At 38.0% G+C, this 18,840-nt stretch overlaps 1 protein-coding gene across 5 annotated transcripts in view; it reads left to right on the forward strand.

Annotated features, from left to right (window-relative positions):
- Nucleotides 1-1,292: 1,292 nt before the first annotated feature.
- The window catches only part of PCDH9 (protocadherin 9), a 735,508-nt gene continuing 717,960 nt past the window's right edge, over nucleotides 1,293-18,840 (forward strand). For all 5 annotated transcript variants that reach the window (XM_072032509.1, XM_072032510.1, XM_021273965.4 and 2 more), the window contains exons 1-2: nucleotides 1,293-1,912; nucleotides 3,127-6,296. In XM_072032509.1, coding sequence (XP_071888610.1) covers nucleotides 3,261-6,296 — 3,036 coding nt within the window. In that variant the 5' untranslated portion in view covers nucleotides 1,293-1,912; nucleotides 3,127-3,260. The remainder of the gene's footprint in view (nucleotides 1,913-3,126; nucleotides 6,297-18,840) is intronic.

The raw sequence follows: 18,840 nt of genomic DNA on the forward strand, positions 1-18,840 counted from the left end.
CTAGCTGGCCTGTGCTATCTATTGAAAATGTGTACATTTTCTAGTTGCAATATTGCATATACAAGAAGTCAAATACCAATGTTATCTTTGTTTTTTTGTACGCACATCTATTTGAAAGGCTTAACCAGAAACAGCAGCAAGCATGGCCATGTATCTGGGCATACTAAATTGGAGAGGCACTGTGCGATACTGCTTGCAAGTTCAAGCTGAGAAAAGCTAGCAATAAAAGCAGTCAAATGAAGGTTCATTCATGCTTTAGAAAACGTTGAAAAATGCACTATATATAATGCACTATATATAATGCAGTATAATCATCTTCTTGTCACACTTTTGAGGTCACTCATATCATAATACATTGGCATTTTATTACATTGTCTTCCAGGCATGCGATGCTTCTTTGTGGCTAGCTGGATAATTTACCTGTGTCATTTACAGGGAAGGAGAAACGCTCACTTTTATTATTTATCAAACCACAGTGAAGTGTTTTCCAGTTCAGTGTTTAAAAAAAAAAAAAAAAAAAAAAAAACATCTCTCCCTTCAGCGAGTATCTCGTCTGACCCTTTGGGAAGGGGAAGGAGAAAGGTGTGCAGGCGTAAATGGGAGCCGAGACAGGGCTGGAGTCTGAGCAGCAGCGTGAATTATAGATGAAAAGGCATGTATTAAATATAAAGCCGAAGCACGCTGAGGAGGGCCGGGGCAGGGTGCTTGCTGCGGGCTGCAGGCCGCGGAGGATGCGCGGGGCCAGCAGCGATCCGCGCCACGCCGCAAGCGCTCCCCCCGGGCACAGCGGACCGGGCGCACCCCCACCTAAAAAAAATAATAATAATTAAAAAAATCATTATTTTTTCCACCCTCTCCCCACGATGCAGCCTCGCTGATGGGGCACCCCACGCCCGCCTAGGCGCCCCCGACCCCCCGATGCGCTCCCGCCCCCTTCCCCCCAGAGCGGGGGGGGCGCTCCTCTTTTCTCCTCTTTTCTTCGCCCCGCTCCTTCCTCGCCCCGCTTCACCCCGCTTTTTCGCTTCGCCCCGCGGCTCGGCTCGGCTGGGCTCGGCTGAGCTCGGCCCTCCCGAGCCCTCCGCGGGGTGCGGAGGCGCTGTGCTGCCCGGCCGCCCCCGCCGGCCGCCCCCGCGGAGCGACGCGGCCGGCGGCCAATGCCAGGGCCGCGCTCCTGCAGCCACCTCCCCCGCCGCTGTGGGCCAATGCAGTGCGGCGGGAGGGGGGGCTTAGCGCCGCTCACACCCTCCCTCTGGGCTTATTGAGAGTTATATCAAGAATTTCAGTTCAGAGAGAGAGAGAGAGAGAGAGAGAAAGAGAGAGGGGAAGGAGAGAGTGTGCGTGAAAGGGAGAGACAGGGAGGGAGGAGGGAAAAGCGCTGTCGCTTCCTCCCATCGCTGAAGCAATAATCTGCTAGGATTTTTTTTTTCTTTTTTTTTTTTTTTTTTTTTGTGGGTAACTATCATCACCCCAGAGATAAAGAGGAGGGAGAGAAGCACCGCCAGATCAACTCTGTCATTTCCAGTAAGAAGTTGCAGACTTAACGTAGCTGGCTCTGCTCTGGTGAGAGAGGGATGGAAATTGTGTGCAGTGCAGAGCGGAAAATACCCCCGATCTGAAGAAGTGCACCGGATTTCTGCTTGCTGTTTGTTTGTGCTGTTGCGTGTATGTTAAACACCCGAAGGATCGCCGCTTAATAGAAATGAAACGTGGAGAGGATGACTAACGACAGAACTGTGAATTTGTTCCCTGGAGTTGCTAATTTGCCACCCCGAAGCAACACATATCTCAAGGAGGAAGCGTTTGGCTGCTGCTGATTTCTCCAAAACTGGTGGTTTACCAGATGCATTGTGCTGTATCTGCTGGAACAGATCATTGCTTAGCTGCAGCAGATCGTCAAAGGTAGACAACCAACGTAAGTGCAAAGTTACCCATACACTGTGATGCATTTCATTAAAAGAAATAATAAAAGCCAACATGCAGTGTATTTATCTAGGGAAAGAATCAGTATTTTGAATTCAGTTGGTGTTGGTGGCAAAGGCTCACCTACTCACAGTATCTGCATCCCTACCTGCATCACTCTGCTGGAAGTAATCACGGGCATCAGCTACCGTGCTGCTTAATGCAGATAAGATTAGTGCTTCGGGGCTGCCCACTTCCACCAAACTGTAGGTGCTGGGAGCCTTGCACCCTGATAATTCGCATTTAGCAGAGCATGCAAACATAAGTCTTTCTGTCGCTTTTTTTTTTTTTTTTTTTTTTTTATAACCTGCATTATTAGTCTGCAGTATTTATGTGTGGCAGCTGCTAATAACATCCTGAAGGGAGATCAGTGTCAATGGGGAAAGGCTGTACCTTTCTTTCTCCTCTCATACTCAGAAGAGATGTTCTCCCCCTCCATCTGTAAACATACTGGCTGCTCCTAAGTTGCATTTGGAATTTCCAGCCCCATGTTTTAGACAGTGTTTTGAAACAAACAAATAAAGTTTAAGGTTATTAAGCAGAAGGAGAAGTATCCAACATCTGGAGGGGAAACGTTGAGCTGAGAGTGTAAGAAACTGTAAGTCCTGATATTGTCTTGTCAGTCAATAGGGATGTGAAGTAGCCAGTGACGACTGCTGCGGCAGCAGCATGTCCGGGTGGTTATTTCCCAGTGCGATAGCAATAGTGGGGGGATGCAAGGCACAAGAAGCAAAGAGAAATCTGGTTAGCAAGAGCTAAAAAAATGCATATGGAAGCAAACAACAAATGACATTCGGCAGCTGCCATAGCAGTTACAATCCAGCAGAAGTATAGGATGATTTTTACTTGCACGAAATGACTGGGTGGAGGAGGGTAGAGGGAGAATGCACGTTACGGATTACACGGTGTGCCAAGAAATTATTCAGAAAGTACGTGTCGAAACTGTAGCTACCTTTAATCCTGCAAGTAGTTATTTCTGTTCTTGCTCTGTGCAAATGCAGCCAATGGGATATTGGTGCATTTGTCTGGAGGGATTGCTTTAAAAGGGAGCAATAGAAAAATGTACTATTGCAAGTGTGTCTTTGCAAAAACAGGTAGTAGCTGGAAATTGTGGATTTGTCATGCCTTAAAAGCCAATAATGCTGTTCTGTATGGTTGTGTTGACAGTGCTGTCTCCAAGTAAGAAATGAGATGTAATGCATCCTGCAGTCCATGCATGCCTCCTCTTGCAAATCGCGCATCATTTCTCTGTGGAAACCTTTAAGTCCTAAGATCCAGGCAAAGAGAATAAAAACATTATCATGGACCTGAGGGATTTTTACCTGTTGGCCGCTTTGACTGCCTGTTTAAGGCTGGATTCTGCTGTAGCTCAAGAACTTATTTACACTATTAGAGAGGAGCTGCCTGAAAACGTCCCCATAGGAAACATACCAAAGGACCTGAACATTTCTCATATCAATGCTGCCACAGGGACCAGTGCCAGCCTTGTCTACAGACTCGTGTCTAAAGCAGGGGATGCCCCTCTGGTCAAAGTGTCCAGTACCACCGGGGAAATCTTTACAACATCTAACAGAATAGACAGAGAAAAACTTTGTGCTGGCGCTTCCTATGCAGAAGAAAATGAGTGCTTCTTTGAACTTGAAGTGGTGATTCTCCCCAATGACTTTTTCAGGTTGATCAAAATAAAAATAATTGTAAAGGATACTAATGACAATGCACCTATGTTTCCATCCCCTGTCATCAATATCTCCATACCAGAAAACACTCTGATCAACAGTCGCTTTCCAATCCCATCAGCAACAGATCCTGATACAGGTTTCAACGGTGTACAGCACTACGAGTTGTTGAATGGACAGAGTGTCTTTGGACTGGATATTGTAGAAACTCCAGAAGGAGAGAAATGGCCTCAACTGATTGTGCAGCAGAACTTGGATAGAGAGCAAAAGGACACATATGTGATGAAAATCAAAGTGGAGGATGGAGGTACCCCACAGAAATCCAGCACAGCTATCCTGCAAGTCACAGTAAGTGATGTCAATGATAACAGGCCAGTTTTTAAAGAGAGTCAAGTAGAGGTCCATATACCAGAAAATGCCCCCGTAGGCACCTCCGTAATTCAGCTTCATGCTACAGATGCAGATATAGGAAGCAATGCAGAAATCAGATATATTTTTGGTGCCCAAGTTGCCCCTGCCACCAAAAGATTTTTTGCTTTAAACAATACCACAGGGCTGATCACAGTTCAGAGGTCCTTAGATCGGGAAGAGACTGCTATTCACAAAGTGACCGTGCTGGCTAGCGATGGTAGCTCTACACCAGCTCGGGCAACCGTTACCATCAATGTCACTGATGTAAATGATAACCCTCCTAACATAGACCTCAGGTACATTATAAGTCCCATCAATGGCACAGTGTACTTATCTGAGAAAGATCCTGTCAATACAAAGATTGCCCTAATTACAGTTTCAGATAAGGACACTGATGTGAATGGCAAAGTGATCTGTTTCATTGAGAGAGAGGTCCCCTTCCACTTGAAGGCAGTTTACGACAACCAGTATTTGTTAGAGACCTCTTCCTTGTTGGACTATGAGGGCACCAAAGAATTCAGCTTTAAAATTGTTGCTTCTGATTCTGGCAAGCCCAGTTTGAACCAGACTGCCCTGGTAAGAGTTAAATTGGAGGATGAAAATGACAACCCTCCGATTTTCAGCCAGCCTGTAATTGAGCTGTCAGTTTCTGAAAACAACCGTCGTGGTCTATACTTAACAACTATTAGTGCCACAGATGAAGACAGTGGGAAAAATGCAGACATTGTTTATCAGCTTGGCCCTAATGCCTCCTTTTTTGATCTGGATCGAAAGACGGGAGTTTTAACAGCCTCCAGAGTTTTTGACAGAGAAGAACAGGAACGATTCATTTTCACTGTTACAGCCCGAGACAATGGCACCCCTCCTTTGCAGAGTCAAGCAGCTGTAATTGTTACTGTATTGGATGAAAATGACAACAGTCCCAAATTTACTCATAATCACTTTCAGTTTTTTGTATCAGAGAACCTACCAAAGTATAGCACTGTGGGAGTGATCACGGTGACTGATGCAGATGCTGGGGAAAATAAAGCGGTGACCCTTTCCATCCTGAATGACAATGAAAACTTTGTGCTGGATCCATTCTCTGGAGTTATAAAATCCAATGTTTCTTTTGATCGAGAACAGCAGAGCTCCTACACCTTTGATGTGAAGGCAGTTGATGGAGGACAACCTCCTCGATCTTCTACAGCAAAAGTAACCATAAATGTAATGGATGTTAATGATAACAGTCCTGTTGTCATTTACCCGCCTTCTAATACTTCTTTCAAGTTAGTGCCACTCTCAGCAATTCCAGGATCAGTGGTAGCAGAAGTGTTTGCTGTAGATATTGACACTGGAATGAATGCCGAACTGAAGTACACAATAGTAAGTGGAAATAACAAGGGTTTGTTTCGGATCGATCCAGTGACAGGTAATATCACTCTGGAAGAAAAACCAACTCCTAGTGATGTGGGGCTGCATCGCTTAGTTGTCAACATAAGTGATTTGGGTTATCCCAAATCCTTGCATACTCTTGTGCTTGTATTTTTGTATGTGAATGATACTGCTGGAAATGCCTCTTACATTTATGACTTGATACGCAGGACTATGGAAACACCTTTGGACCGGAACATAGGGGACAGTAGCCAACCTTACCAAAATGAGGACTATCTCACAATCATGATTGCTATTGTGGCAGGTGCAATGGTTGTTATAGTGGTGATTTTTGTCACGGTTCTTGTTCGCTGCCGGCATGCATCCAGATTCAAAGCTGCACAGAGGAGCAAGCAAGGTGCTGAATGGATGTCTCCCAATCAGGAGAACAAGCAAAACAAGAAAAAGAAAAGAAAGAAAAGGAAATCTCCAAAGAGTTCTCTTTTGAACTTCGTGACCATTGAGGAGTCCAAACCTGATGATGCAGTTCATGAACCTATCAACGGGACAATCAGCCTTCCAGCAGAGCTGGAGGAGCAAAGTATAGGAAGATTTGACTGGGGCACTGCACCACCAACAACCTTTAAGCCTAACAGTCCTGATCTTGCCAAGCATTACAAATCTGCCTCTCCACAGTCTGCTTTTCATCTCAAACCTGACACTCCAGTTTCAGTGAAAAAGCACCATGTGATTCAGGAACTCCCATTGGACAACACCTTTGTTGGTGGTTGTGACACCCTTTCCAAACGCTCTTCCACTAGTTCAGATCACTTCAGTGCCTCAGAGTGCAGTTCCCAAGGAGGCTTCAAGACAAAGGGCCCTTTACACACCAGACAGGTAAACGAGCACTTTTACTGGTCTATAAGTACTGCATACAAGTGCCCGATCAACCAGTATTAAAAGTGCAAGTATATTTATTTTTGGTTTTGTTTCAGTCTAATTTAGCTTAATTATATTATGGGGGAAAAAAAAAAGGAAAAAAGAAACAAAACAAAACAAAAAAAAATCTCAACCCCTTTAATTTTACTTGGGGTTTAACCACGCATTTGCTAAATGCCTCCAAAACTTTGGGTTTTGAAGAATACTGATTGTTAAAGAACTGCATGTGTCCTTGCATATGCACATACATATGCATAAACAAAGATGGAAAAAAAAAAAAAGACTTTTTTTTTCCTCCCCATTATTTGACTGTCCAAATGTAAAAGTTAATGAAGAAAAAAATCCTCTTTCCCTATATGCTAAATTTCGGACAGAAAGATGTGATTGTTTCAAGATTGAAGGGATATGTACATTTAATTTCAAATTTTGATCTGAGTTGTCTTGAGTTTCTTTTACAGTTCAAGCTTATCTGGAACTTTGTTAAGTTAGTGTTACTAAAAGGGTTTTTTTTTTTTCCGTAACAAAGACAGCTGAATTTCTAAGCTACTTTGTCTGTGAAGCATGTGGTTTTTTGGTAGGATATATTTAAGCCATACAGAAGTCTTCCTCTGTTTTGAGTTCAAATTATTGTGTTGTAATAGATAAAAGTTGGTATCGTATAGACAGTTTGTTGCATATTTTAAAAAATGGCCAAAGCATACTTTCAAAAAGGAATGTGTTCTTTGAATACATTTGAATTATACAGAAAAAAAAGTCAGCCCACTGTAAATATTTTCTCATCTTAGTAATGCATAAGTGATCTGTCATAACTCATTTTAAACTGTGAAATACGCCATATGAAGCAGGATTAGGAGGCTGAGAAACTCATATTTCAACCAAATCCAGCATTAGGTTTTTTTAGGTCTAATAATTCCTTGCTAATAAAGATTTAAATGCAACGCTGTCTAATTTATTTTATTGGTGTTCATCTTTTGCCACTAAATTAGAATGTCAATGTAGCCTGTAGATGGCACTAAGGTACTATGTCGTTCAGACTGGCCCGATGCCAGTCCTGCAGTAGGTAGGAAAAGGGGGGAGGGAAGGATCAAGCTGGTACTACAGCCAAAGAACCTTTTATTTAATGATAGTTGCACTGGAGTGGTCAGTAGTTAAGTTCGTGTGTTTGCAAAGCAGCTTTCCTAGTGCTTAGCTTTCACTGCACCAACTTTTTAGGTGTTAGAAATGATGTTCATACACCTGCTGGCATTGTACCCTACAAGTTATGGTGATTTCTTTGTATTTATTAGGGATGTGGATCTTACAGAATCAAGCGAGACACATTTGGGCTTGTCATTGCAAAAAGATTTTGACAGTAGCCAAGTTTAGGCTAAAGTCATTCCCTTGCTGTTGCATTAGCCTTATCTAAGATGAATGTGATGTACCCAGAACTGTGTCTTGACTTTGGGTGTCTATAAGGTGTCACACTAACAAGATACTAAGAATAAAACAAGCACTTCTGAGGCAGTTCTGCTAAAGTCACTACTCTTAGACAACTCATAGCGAGACACGGAAAACATCTTAGAAGATTGTTACAAAAACTTAACCTTTCTAAAGGGCTTTAAATTGCGGTGAACTCACATAGTGTGCAGGCTGCTTTGCTATACAGCACCATAAACAAACTGACAGCATAAATTTAAAAAAATGTTTTAAAAATAAAATAAAGGAAAAAAAAAAAAACATAGAGGAGCTCTGCATAATCAGTGGTTACTTGGCTGAAGTTTCCAGATTTTTTTCCCCAGTTTTAGTTACAAAATATAACACAACCAACCCACGCATTCCTTTTCTGTTCAGAGATGTTGTTAATTTAGCTCGAATTAGCTTTCCAAACTCTATTAAGAAACTCAGTCTTAATCCCCCACAGTATCTTGAGGCAGTTAAGATCCAAAATATGATTTACCTGACAGAATATGTAAGCTCTGCACTGTGAAACTGAGTATGAGGAAACAAAGAAGGAAAAAAAAAACAAAAGCAAACAAACAAACAAACAAAACTACAGGCAATATTTTTAGTTACCTGTATTCATTACATTAAATATATTGGTTTCAGTTTAATAATCAGCCATTATATTTGTCTTATTTGTCTGTATGGATGTGATTCAAATTCCACTGAAGACTTATTAAATCCCTTCTGAGGTCAGCAAATATTGATGTCATATGATTTTTATCAGTCCCTGTAAAAGCTGTATTATTATGTATAGCTGCAAATATAACTGTTTCTTAGACAGACTATTATCTAAACTGAGTTTATGTATTTTTAGTTCATGGAGGAGGAGATGGTGTTTTTGTTTGTTTGTTTTGTTTTGTTTTGTTTTTTCATGCATGTTACAGGAAGTAACCTTCTTGTGTCCTTTTAACACTTTTGGCTGGAGGAGTACAGCCAACAATGGTGGTAATCATTAGCAGTCTTGATATTATTCATTATTCTTTCTGTAATTCCTGGGATTAGGTTGCATTTTGGCTAGCATTCATTGGCACTAACACTTTCGTAAGTCTTTCATAGGTCTTTTTGGTTGGTTGTTTTTTTTAGGTGTGTTATAGAGTATGGCCTTTACACAAAGTATTCAGACTTAAAGATAAAAACCTCACTAAATAGTAGTTAATACTAATGTTACAATATCCAAAAACTTAAAAAAAAAATCCTTCATGAAGAGGTACCTAGTTCTCTGCCACTGTACTGTTTTCTTAAGGTTTAAAATAATTATTTTCTCTGTGTCTTATGTTACAAGTTGTAATAAGTTACCTATATTTTGATTTTATTTATGTGGTTTGGAAATGGTATGGGAATCATTAAGATGGGGAAAGATGACATATGGGATTAGTATATGTCTAAGAAATACTGGTGTCCTAGGTTTTTATTTAAATTTTCTTTCAGTCCAAGCGAAATACACATGCAGTGTATCTTGCAGATGGATAAATTAAAACTCATAGAGAGCTGAGACCCAAGTCCACACTTGGACTTTTTTCAAGCAAAATCCCATTACTTTTAATGGGAGCTGGGCCCTAGAAGTCCATTAGAACAGGGGCCTAAGTCAGAAAGCTTTTAGAATTCAGAAATAGATTGTTCAATACAAACTTCTTAGTATTTTTTTGCTGGGCAATTTCTGTGCAATTGTCAATAAATTTAGAGGAAATTCTGTGGTTGTCTTCACATATCACTTTGAATTGCACAGGTTGATGTTTCGGAAATATCCAGTATAAAAACCAAAGCCTTCTTCAAGTGCCTATATTGCAGTAAACCTGGTGGATGCTCTGAAAAGAGCATTTTTGAATACTTGAACTTGGGATTGTTCTAAATGCTAATTCACATAATTAGGAGTGTGGAAAGGATGTTACACACCACCAGCTCATATAGCTAAGCTTCCAAAATCAGTGTTATGACTCATAACGAATGCTTAAATCTATGCAGGCTTCTCAATCAGTGTTCTTTTCAGAATTTGATTGAACTTTAAAATGCACTTCAAATTAGTAAGTCACTACACCAAACAGCTACATAGAAATACAGAAGAAGACAACATGTATTCTTCGTTGTGAAAGACCTTTTATAAAAAGCAAATAAACAGATAAAAACCTCTTATTCAATGTCACTAGGTTAACAACAGATTAAATAACAAAAGAAATCATGGGCAATTTACCATGGTTATCCAAGTTTTAAATTATAATAACTTCATTTAATCAGATTTGAAGTACAGCAGTGGCAAATAACACAGGTTTTGACCAAAACCTTCAGTGTGCATTCTTAAGGAAACAACCTTTAGGCATGTGCTTAACTTTCATTTAAAGTAGTGGGACTGAAGCAGATCCTTAAAGTCCAAATTATTTCAAACGCTGTTTTCAAGAAGACAGCTATAAGCACATTCAAAGTGTTGTTCTGTATCAAGATGATGATTTATAAATTCTGGAAATGTGCACAGTTCTTGTAGTTTCGGGAAAGCTAAATGTATATAACACTGTGTTTTTGTTTTTGTTTTGTTTTGTTTTTCTGTGATCTGATGGCAGAAATTTAGGATTTGGGGCTTCACTGACACATAAAATGAATTCCATACTAAGGTATATTTTTAATCATACAGTCGATAACATAAGGTCTATGGAGCTTGCTTTACTCCTTTTTCAGTCAATAGACTTTTTGCCTAATCAAGGAAGCCAGACTCACACTGATCAGTCCAGATCACAAGCTTTCTGTGGCAAATGCAGCTGATATTATCTTACTCTGAAGTATTTGAATTTGTAACTTTGGGGTTTATATAATATTAAAAAAAAAAAAAAAAAAAAAAAAAAAAAAAAAAAACTTAAAACATTAGTGATTCTATTTTCATATACTGAGAGTGACAATTTCAAGGTGCATAAGATGATGGAAATTTGCATTGTAACAGCAGTGCAGAATTTACATCACTTGCAAATATTAAAATTCTGTAACCATAGCATTCCATAATTCTGTACATGGTATTATTTTTATTGGCCCTGTTTTACTACTCAGTAGAAAAAAAGAATACAATTCCATTGTTTCTTTTCCTTTCCCTGCTTAATTTCTGTATGTATTAGCATGGATTAGTCTTGTGTGAGGACTAGTCACCTGGAAAAATGTCTGCACGTAAAATTTTATTGCTTTGAGTTCTATATATTTATATATCTATATCTATACTAAAATATTACAAATGTTGAAAGTGTGCAGTGTATTTTTTCTATCCTTGTATAACTGAAAAATAGGTTAACAGATTTTGCTCAACTGTCTAAAGAAATTCATTTTTCAACTGAGACCAAGCATGGAAAATTTTAGCTGAAAAGAAGAATTTTTCAGAAAGTTAAGAGCATGTGAAAACTCTGGGTTATAATGGAAATCTGAATATAACCTTAAGCTATAATACCATTTTCAATAGTGACAGTAGAAATGCTAAACTAGAGTAGGGAACATTTTGTGTATACAGATACAGACAGCAAAAGCTTAGCAAGCTTCCTTGTTCTTTAAATGTTTCCAATGCAAAAGTATTTTATCAGAACTGCTAGAGTCTCATCTGTCCTGAATGTGCAAAACCAAAGTTTCATAAATGCTAATAAATTTATGGCACATGTGGAACAGTGAATTGGATCCTGAGAGTTTAATACTATTGGAATTCTGTGATAATGTTCTTTTGTGTATAGGAACAAGGAAGAATCCTTATAGTTTCCATTTCAGATTTTCACTTCCAAAGAATCTATTCTTCTAGCACAGCAAAACCGTATCAGCCGCAGTTTATTGACAGCAATTTTATTGTAGCTTGAGGCTTACAGTAAGCTGTTTATTGCTGTTCCCTAACTCAGTTGACGGCAATTGGGGAATTAATTTTCTTGCCCCTGATGTGCTTTCTTGGGTATAAACAACAGATGTTAAAGATATGAAAACTGTGACCCATTTACATGCAGCAACTCTTTATGGGCACAGCCTACCTGTCTGAAGTGCAAGTTTCAAATCCTAAGTAAGATTCCTTCATCAGTTCTAGGATTCTTACTTTGGCAATACAACTTTTCATCTGTATGTATTCTGTACAAGGGCAAATAAATAATACCTAATGGACCAATCCTCATCTAGGCAAATTCCGTTCAACAGCAGCTGAGTTCAAGTTTCATTTATTTCAGGAGGTGCTGTATCTTCTTACTCTAGGATTTAATTGCACCTAACATACAGAATATGACTGACCAAGTGGACATACCATGTACTGAAAGATCTAACAGGTGATACCATAATTTTTGGTGTCATTTCCCCTGCAAAATATTATGGTGGAAACTCAGAAGTTTCCTCAATGGCTACCAAAGAAGAACCATCTGACACACACTCTGTAATGTCCATATCTTTGCTGAAGGAAGAGAGAAACACAAAATCACACAATACTTTCTTTTTGTTTTATTACTGCTTTGACTTGACAGCCTGTGGTGGAATGCATGTGAAATGATTTATCCCAGTAGACTGATGTAAGCATTTAATTTGTTCATTTCTGATTTACCTGTGATAACATTCCGTTCACTGAGAAAAGATTTCCCAGGCTGCAGATAAGAAATGAATGGATGCTATCATATTTTACTGAATTGCGGGGCATCTTCTCTTTGTTTCTTTTGCTGTCTTTTAGCAAAACATTTGCAATATAAGGGGCTTTAGTGTCTTACCTGAGATTTTAAGTGCTTGTCTTGACACAAAATGCATATTATCTTAACAGGTCCTTTATAATTAAAATATCATATAAAATGGTTCCTTTTAGTATAGCTGAAATAATTTCGTTGTGATGGATTGTGTTTTAGTGAGCTATAAACTCTCTGTGGAAACAAAAACAGTCATTACTGATATAAGACACCTTAAACTGGTATTACAACACTGTTGTTTTGGTTGTGCAGTCATGAAAATAAATTATCAAATAAATCAAATTCAATTATTTTGCATAGCAACATGTTTATAGTCACACAAAACCATGCGCTGATTATTTCTAGGACCTAAGGATTCAGGGAAGCATTTGGCCTACTCCAATTTTGATATCAATTTCATGCTGGTCTTACTAAAAAAATCTGGACTTTCAAATCTTTCTCATTTTTTTTTTCAAAATTTCTCAGCTTTGAGTTTAATGAGTACCATGAATTGTGTGTGATAATACTAAGCAAGCTGGTTCAAAATCTTAATTTTTAGTCACATTGAGGTGTCTAAATTGTACCAGTCTCAAAAGTTGTGCTTTTTTTTGTTATTATTATTTTTATTATTATTGTTTCTTTTGCAGCAAGTGAGTTGGGGGTGGGTGATTTGTTTTAAAGTTTTAGCATGGGTTCTTTTGCATCTTCTATTGCACAAAGAGGGAAAATTGAGTAATTTAACATTTACCAGGAAAACACTGAGAGCTGGCTGCAGCTGATGTGTAATTTCTGTAGTTTCCCACAAGATAATGTTGTAGTTTTACCATTTCTTTTATGAAATGCCACAAAAACTTTTTGGGGGGTACGCATCTTGATGTTATTACTTGAAAGTTGTTTTTGCATATGCGCAGTTCTTGCTATAAAGAGACACTTTTTAGAGTAGCAGTTCAACATTTGAAACTAAGTCCAGACTGGAGTAAATCTGCTGATTTATGCCATGTGCATCTCTATCTGATGTTATCTACTTTATAAAAGCAATAGGATGACACTAAGATAATGTTTTCAAAATCTGAAAAAAAAAAAAGTGCAATGAAGTGGGACTCAAGTGAATTAAAAATCATTTTATTTTGAGCTGAATTTGATTAAATGTGGAGGATCAGCTATTGGATTTTCTTATTTTCTTTGTTTCCTGCCCTACATTTGTAGGAACAAGATTTAGGTAGCCCTTTAAAACAACTCCCACTGCCCCCCCAAAAAACATTAATTAGATATTCTTTCTGGCTGATTGCTGGAAGACAATAATTATCAATGTTGATCTGTAAAATGCTCAGTAGCCTCAAATTGATATTCGTCCATTCTCCTTCATTCTTTCTAGCCAAAGTAAGTGTGAGATACTACTCTGAGTTTGAATTTAGCAGAATATTCTTAGTACCTCATAGGCTTTCATGTGTTACAAATAATGCGATTGGTTTTCTTAATTGTTAAAAATCTGTGTACAATATTTTCTATAAAATGAGCTACTTTAGTCTATGTCATATAGCTTTTAGTACACCAAAAAAATCTAAGATGAAGTCCATGTTTCAGTTGGGAATGATACTCCCCACTCTTATAGCTTCTTGTTTATTGGTATATAGCATCTTTTAAATACCTAAATCTGATTAATGCGAATTTCTGTCTCAAAATCTGTGCTCCTTCAAAGCACATAAGGTACAGTGGCAATTGTGTTTCTGAGGGGAAGACATCTCTAGGACATATGCTTTTATGTATGACATATATAAGAGGTTATTATAGGGAATTTTCACTTATATTCCTGAAGAGAAATAAAAGATTTGATACTGACCTTCATGGTGGAATACTTCAACCACTGAAGTTTATGTGAGTCTTTGTTTTCCCCTACCTTGCTACTACTACCTTGTAACTACAAGGTTAACACCTTGTTTTAACAGAAATAGGTCCGGGAGATACAGAAAAGGGTGTAGATCTGTGAGTTTTAATTATAGTGAACACCTCCTTGATGTGTAAAATAAGGTCTAGAGCCTGAAGGAGAGTGATATTGAGCCCCTGTTTTGGGGAGCTTTTCACTCAGTGTGCTAGTTTTTCTGAATACGGTTGTTACGCCAATCCCTCTCCTTGCAGCCTGTAATGAATATATCTGAACAGGTGCCCAAGTTCTGATTATGGATCTAGCCTAATTTCTGCAAATTATGTTCACAAAAAATGAGCATCTTCCTTTGTATAATTTTCAACACTGTACTTAGCTGGTAGCACCTGTGCACACAGTATCTGGTTTTGTTTCTGTTGACATTATGGTGGAATTCATTTTGTGTAATTTCTAATTGCATGTCAAATCTGGGTTCACAATTTACTCCATCATTAAAGAAAATATGCTAGTTTAAGCTGGTTGTGGAAACTGATGGATATAGTTGGATGAGATGTATCACAACAGTGAAGACTGTGGTGCAGTGAAAAGTATGATCCAGTATGATCTGTACTTTTCATTTTATCAGTATCGAGTAGGATCCACTCCAGTTTTCTCACTGAAATCAAGAGAAGGGCTTTAAGGGTAAGTATTTCTATAGGTAAAGATATAATCTGAATAGCGTATATGTCCACAAAAAAGTATAGTATGCACAGTTACTTACCTTTGGGAATGTCTTCTTTAGAATACAAAAGGTTCCAGAATCAACAGAAACATCCTTTTTATTAAATTGTTATCAAGCCATTTGCACAGCTGACTATTTTGGGAAGATGGTACAGTGAAACTCAAGAGTTTTGTTGTTACTTTTTTTTTTTTTTTTGTGGTCGTTTGTTTTGTTTAGGTTCAGTTTTTGGTGTGTGCTGAGTATTTCTGTTTTTTTTGTTTTGTTTTGTTTTTCCTGAGTGCTACACGCTCCTTGATACCTCATTCTGTGAATGTGAGCAAAGAAAAAGGAAGATGCAAGCTATCTCTAGAAGCTGTATCTACCCTCTGTTATAACTGGCCATTCACATTACACTGTAAAAATGCTTCTTCTACCTCTTTTAGGTATGTGACTATAGCAGTATGAATTTTTAGTCACTTGTCACATTGTTTCACTTTCGCCATTTCAAAAATACTGGTCAAAATACCAGTGTTATATACTAGTATTATCAGTAAGAGAATTTGAAATTGCCTTCAGTTTGTGACAACAGTACACTGAAATCATACTGAAGCCTGCAGCATCCAGAGCAGCAGGAGGTAGACTATGCACCAATAGTAAAACTGTAAAACTATGGGAGTAAAGCTCCCATATTTTTAACAACTGCCAGATAAATAAAAAAAAAAAATAAATGAAATCTGCATCTGTATAAGGACAGTAAACGTTGCCTGTTGAAATTTAATCTCTACTGTGTACAGGAGATGGACTTTCCTATTTGAGATTTCATCAGTTTCATTTCAGAAAGCTGTTATATCTGTCAAACATTTCAGTTTGAAATGAACGTCTGATTTTTTTTTCCTTTGTGTGCTGCAAGAGCACCTGGTTGTCAATCAGCAGAAATACAAAATGAGACAAGATAGATGATCCACTACCATGATTGGCATTTTATTTTTATTTTACAAGTCCTTTTTTCTTTCTCAAACTGCGATGACTTAAAAATGGCAAAGCATGTCTATGCTGTGAAAATACAAGAGAAACATGGATGTAGCAAAGGGAACCCATCCTTGGTTTGCCCTGTTCCTGTTTGTTTTGACTACCGATAGCCATTCTTCTGAGCATTGGTACAGAACAGGTGGGCAACTACAGGAAACTGTAGTTGACTAGTGTGATAAATTGTGTGAATGGTACACAGTCTTGTGAATGAGATTTAAACATGCTTTATGAGTGATATTTAAATACTTACTTTTGCTTTTCTTTGTTTTTGCTATAGAATTAATACATTGCCACAAACCTCATGCAGTACATAGTATTTAACTGACAGAGCAAGACAACTTCTGGATGAGCTCTGTAGGCTTTCAGAGTGCCTCCAGGCAAAGCAGCAATCCAGGACTTTGAGCAAGTAATTTAAATCTCATGACAGTTTTGTTTTTAATTTGCTTCCCTGATTACAAATCAGAATGTTTGTTTCTTACTGCAATTTTTCAAACTCTGGCCTAATAAATTGTGAAAATGGTGTGCACTTTTCAAAAGTGTTAAAAAAATTGATGTATTGCTTAGATTCTGTGATGTATCTATTGATAGCATCCCTGCTGAGCATTGCTGAATTGCACTATTCCTCTGCTTTCTTAAAAGCTAGACTTTGGCCTTCTTCTGTGTGTTAGCAATTAAGAAGTATTCTAATCTGTCACAGAGTACCAAGAAACTAATGGCTTGTGGAGTATTTTAGTCTTTAAGCTTCCACTGCAAGTAATATGAAAAATAGCATCATTTGGCTGATGCTTAAATACCTCACATTCTTCTATGAGATATCATTGCTGTCCTTTCTTATTCCTCTTTTTAATCTCCTCTTTCATTCTCTGAGCATACTTATTTTTGTAAAACATATGTATGCAAATATAAGAAATCTGATACTTTCCTTCCTTCTATCAGCAGAGAATCAACGCATTTTGTATACAATCTGTTCGAACACATCCACCTTGTAACCGCATGTTCTAGTAGGTAACGGCTAATAATGAACTAACTGACTTCATTAGTATATGAAGATCTTATCTGGAATTATATCTGGATAGAAGCATGATATGGGAAGTAAAACACTTTCTAAACTAGCTAGGTACTTGCTTTGACTTGTTCCAGTATATTTAAGAGAATCCAATTAGAATGAATTACAGTTATTAATACAAATCTGAAAAGAAAATTAAGTCCTGAAATATGTAACATAAATTTTCTCTCTGTGGCTTGCTTGGTTTCATACTAAATTTATATTTCAAAACTGAGCTGAAAGATTGGCAGAGTAGAAACTAGGGCCTAACTTCGTAACTGGATTTGCAGAGATGTTAGCTGTGACAACTCCTGGTTGTAACCGGAACAGAGAGAGTAAACAAATGTAGCCTTAAGTTGCATGGCAAAACATGAAATGGCTTTAATTTAGTGGACTTGTATAACTAAAAGAATGTACAGGATGAGCAGAGATTGCAAGCTTTTTAGTGTTATGCACATGCCTTATAGTACTGACCAAATTTGATTCACTTGTAATTGATATTGTGTAGGTGTATGCATCATGGAGGAGTGAAACTTGTTTTGTATGGTGTAATGAATTGTAGGATTCATTTTTTTCCTACAGAGCAGTAACTGTCTGTATTGTCAGCAAAAATACACAAACAAAATCCTCTGTATCTAACCTACAACTGCTAGAGTAATGTGCAATATTGTAGTACCAGTTAGCCTGCTGGGTATCACCAGTTATTTTTGTATACATCCTGTATCTGTCATAGTTAAAACAAGCAGACAAAATAACTGTTTAATATGTTTTTCTTGCTTGCATTTTTTTAGAAAATTCTTCATACTTTTCTCACAGATGGTATAATGCATTCACAATTTGTAATAGGTGTGGTATCTCGCTGAGACTTATGATAGAAAATTGATTCTGAAAACAACAGCAAAAATGTAAATCACAAAGCAGAACACTGGAGATTGCAATTCAGTAAGTGGGTAGTGTTTCTTGAATTCAGCAATTTGAAAGGGAGATTGGGGTGAGAGATGAAAACATTTATGTATTTTTACATTTCAAAATGGTTAAAAGCTGTGTGGATGTCTGGACTTGCAGGAAAACTTAGCCTTTTAATAAGAAAGCTGGCAGTGCTGGTGTGATAATAAAGAATGCCACTGATCCTAGAGTCTGCTTGTTTAAAGCAGCATGCTGAGCACTTTTCAGCAGAGCAGTTTCATACAGTGCCTACTAAGACACTTCATAGATAGTTCAGATCAACTGCAGACAAAGTACTTCTTATTGCCAGTTATGATTTTTATCTGTCATTAGTCACAGAAATTAATCCTGATTTCAGAACTTTCCTTCTCTAGATCAGTGGAGACCACGCTGAAAAACATTTTGCATTCACCATCTCACAACTGTTATTTTTAACACTTACATGTCCAATGTCAGATATAAGCCTAACCTGTGAAGTTGAAGCCTATTATTTAAGTTAATTTCAGCAAGTCTCTAGCTACTGAAGAACATTATATCCTATTTCTTGCAATATTCAGTAAAGATACTTGGGGGTCAGAGGGCTCTGCACTTTGTGCTGTTGTTTGCTACTATCCATGAAATTTGGAGTCTGGTGGGGATGTTGTGATAGCACCTTCAATTAAAAGTCATAGGCAACAAGCATAACAGAGGGAAGGCTTAAGACTGCTTAACATTTTGCAATTTCTTCAACTAGAGTAAAACCAACATGAGAATAAATTGACTATGTTAGCTTAATT

Source organism: Anas platyrhynchos, chromosome 1, assembly GCF_047663525.1.
Source record: "Anas platyrhynchos isolate ZD024472 breed Pekin duck chromosome 1, IASCAAS_PekinDuck_T2T, whole genome shotgun sequence".
NCBI classification, from domain to species: Eukaryota; Metazoa; Chordata; class Aves; order Anseriformes; family Anatidae; genus Anas; species Anas platyrhynchos.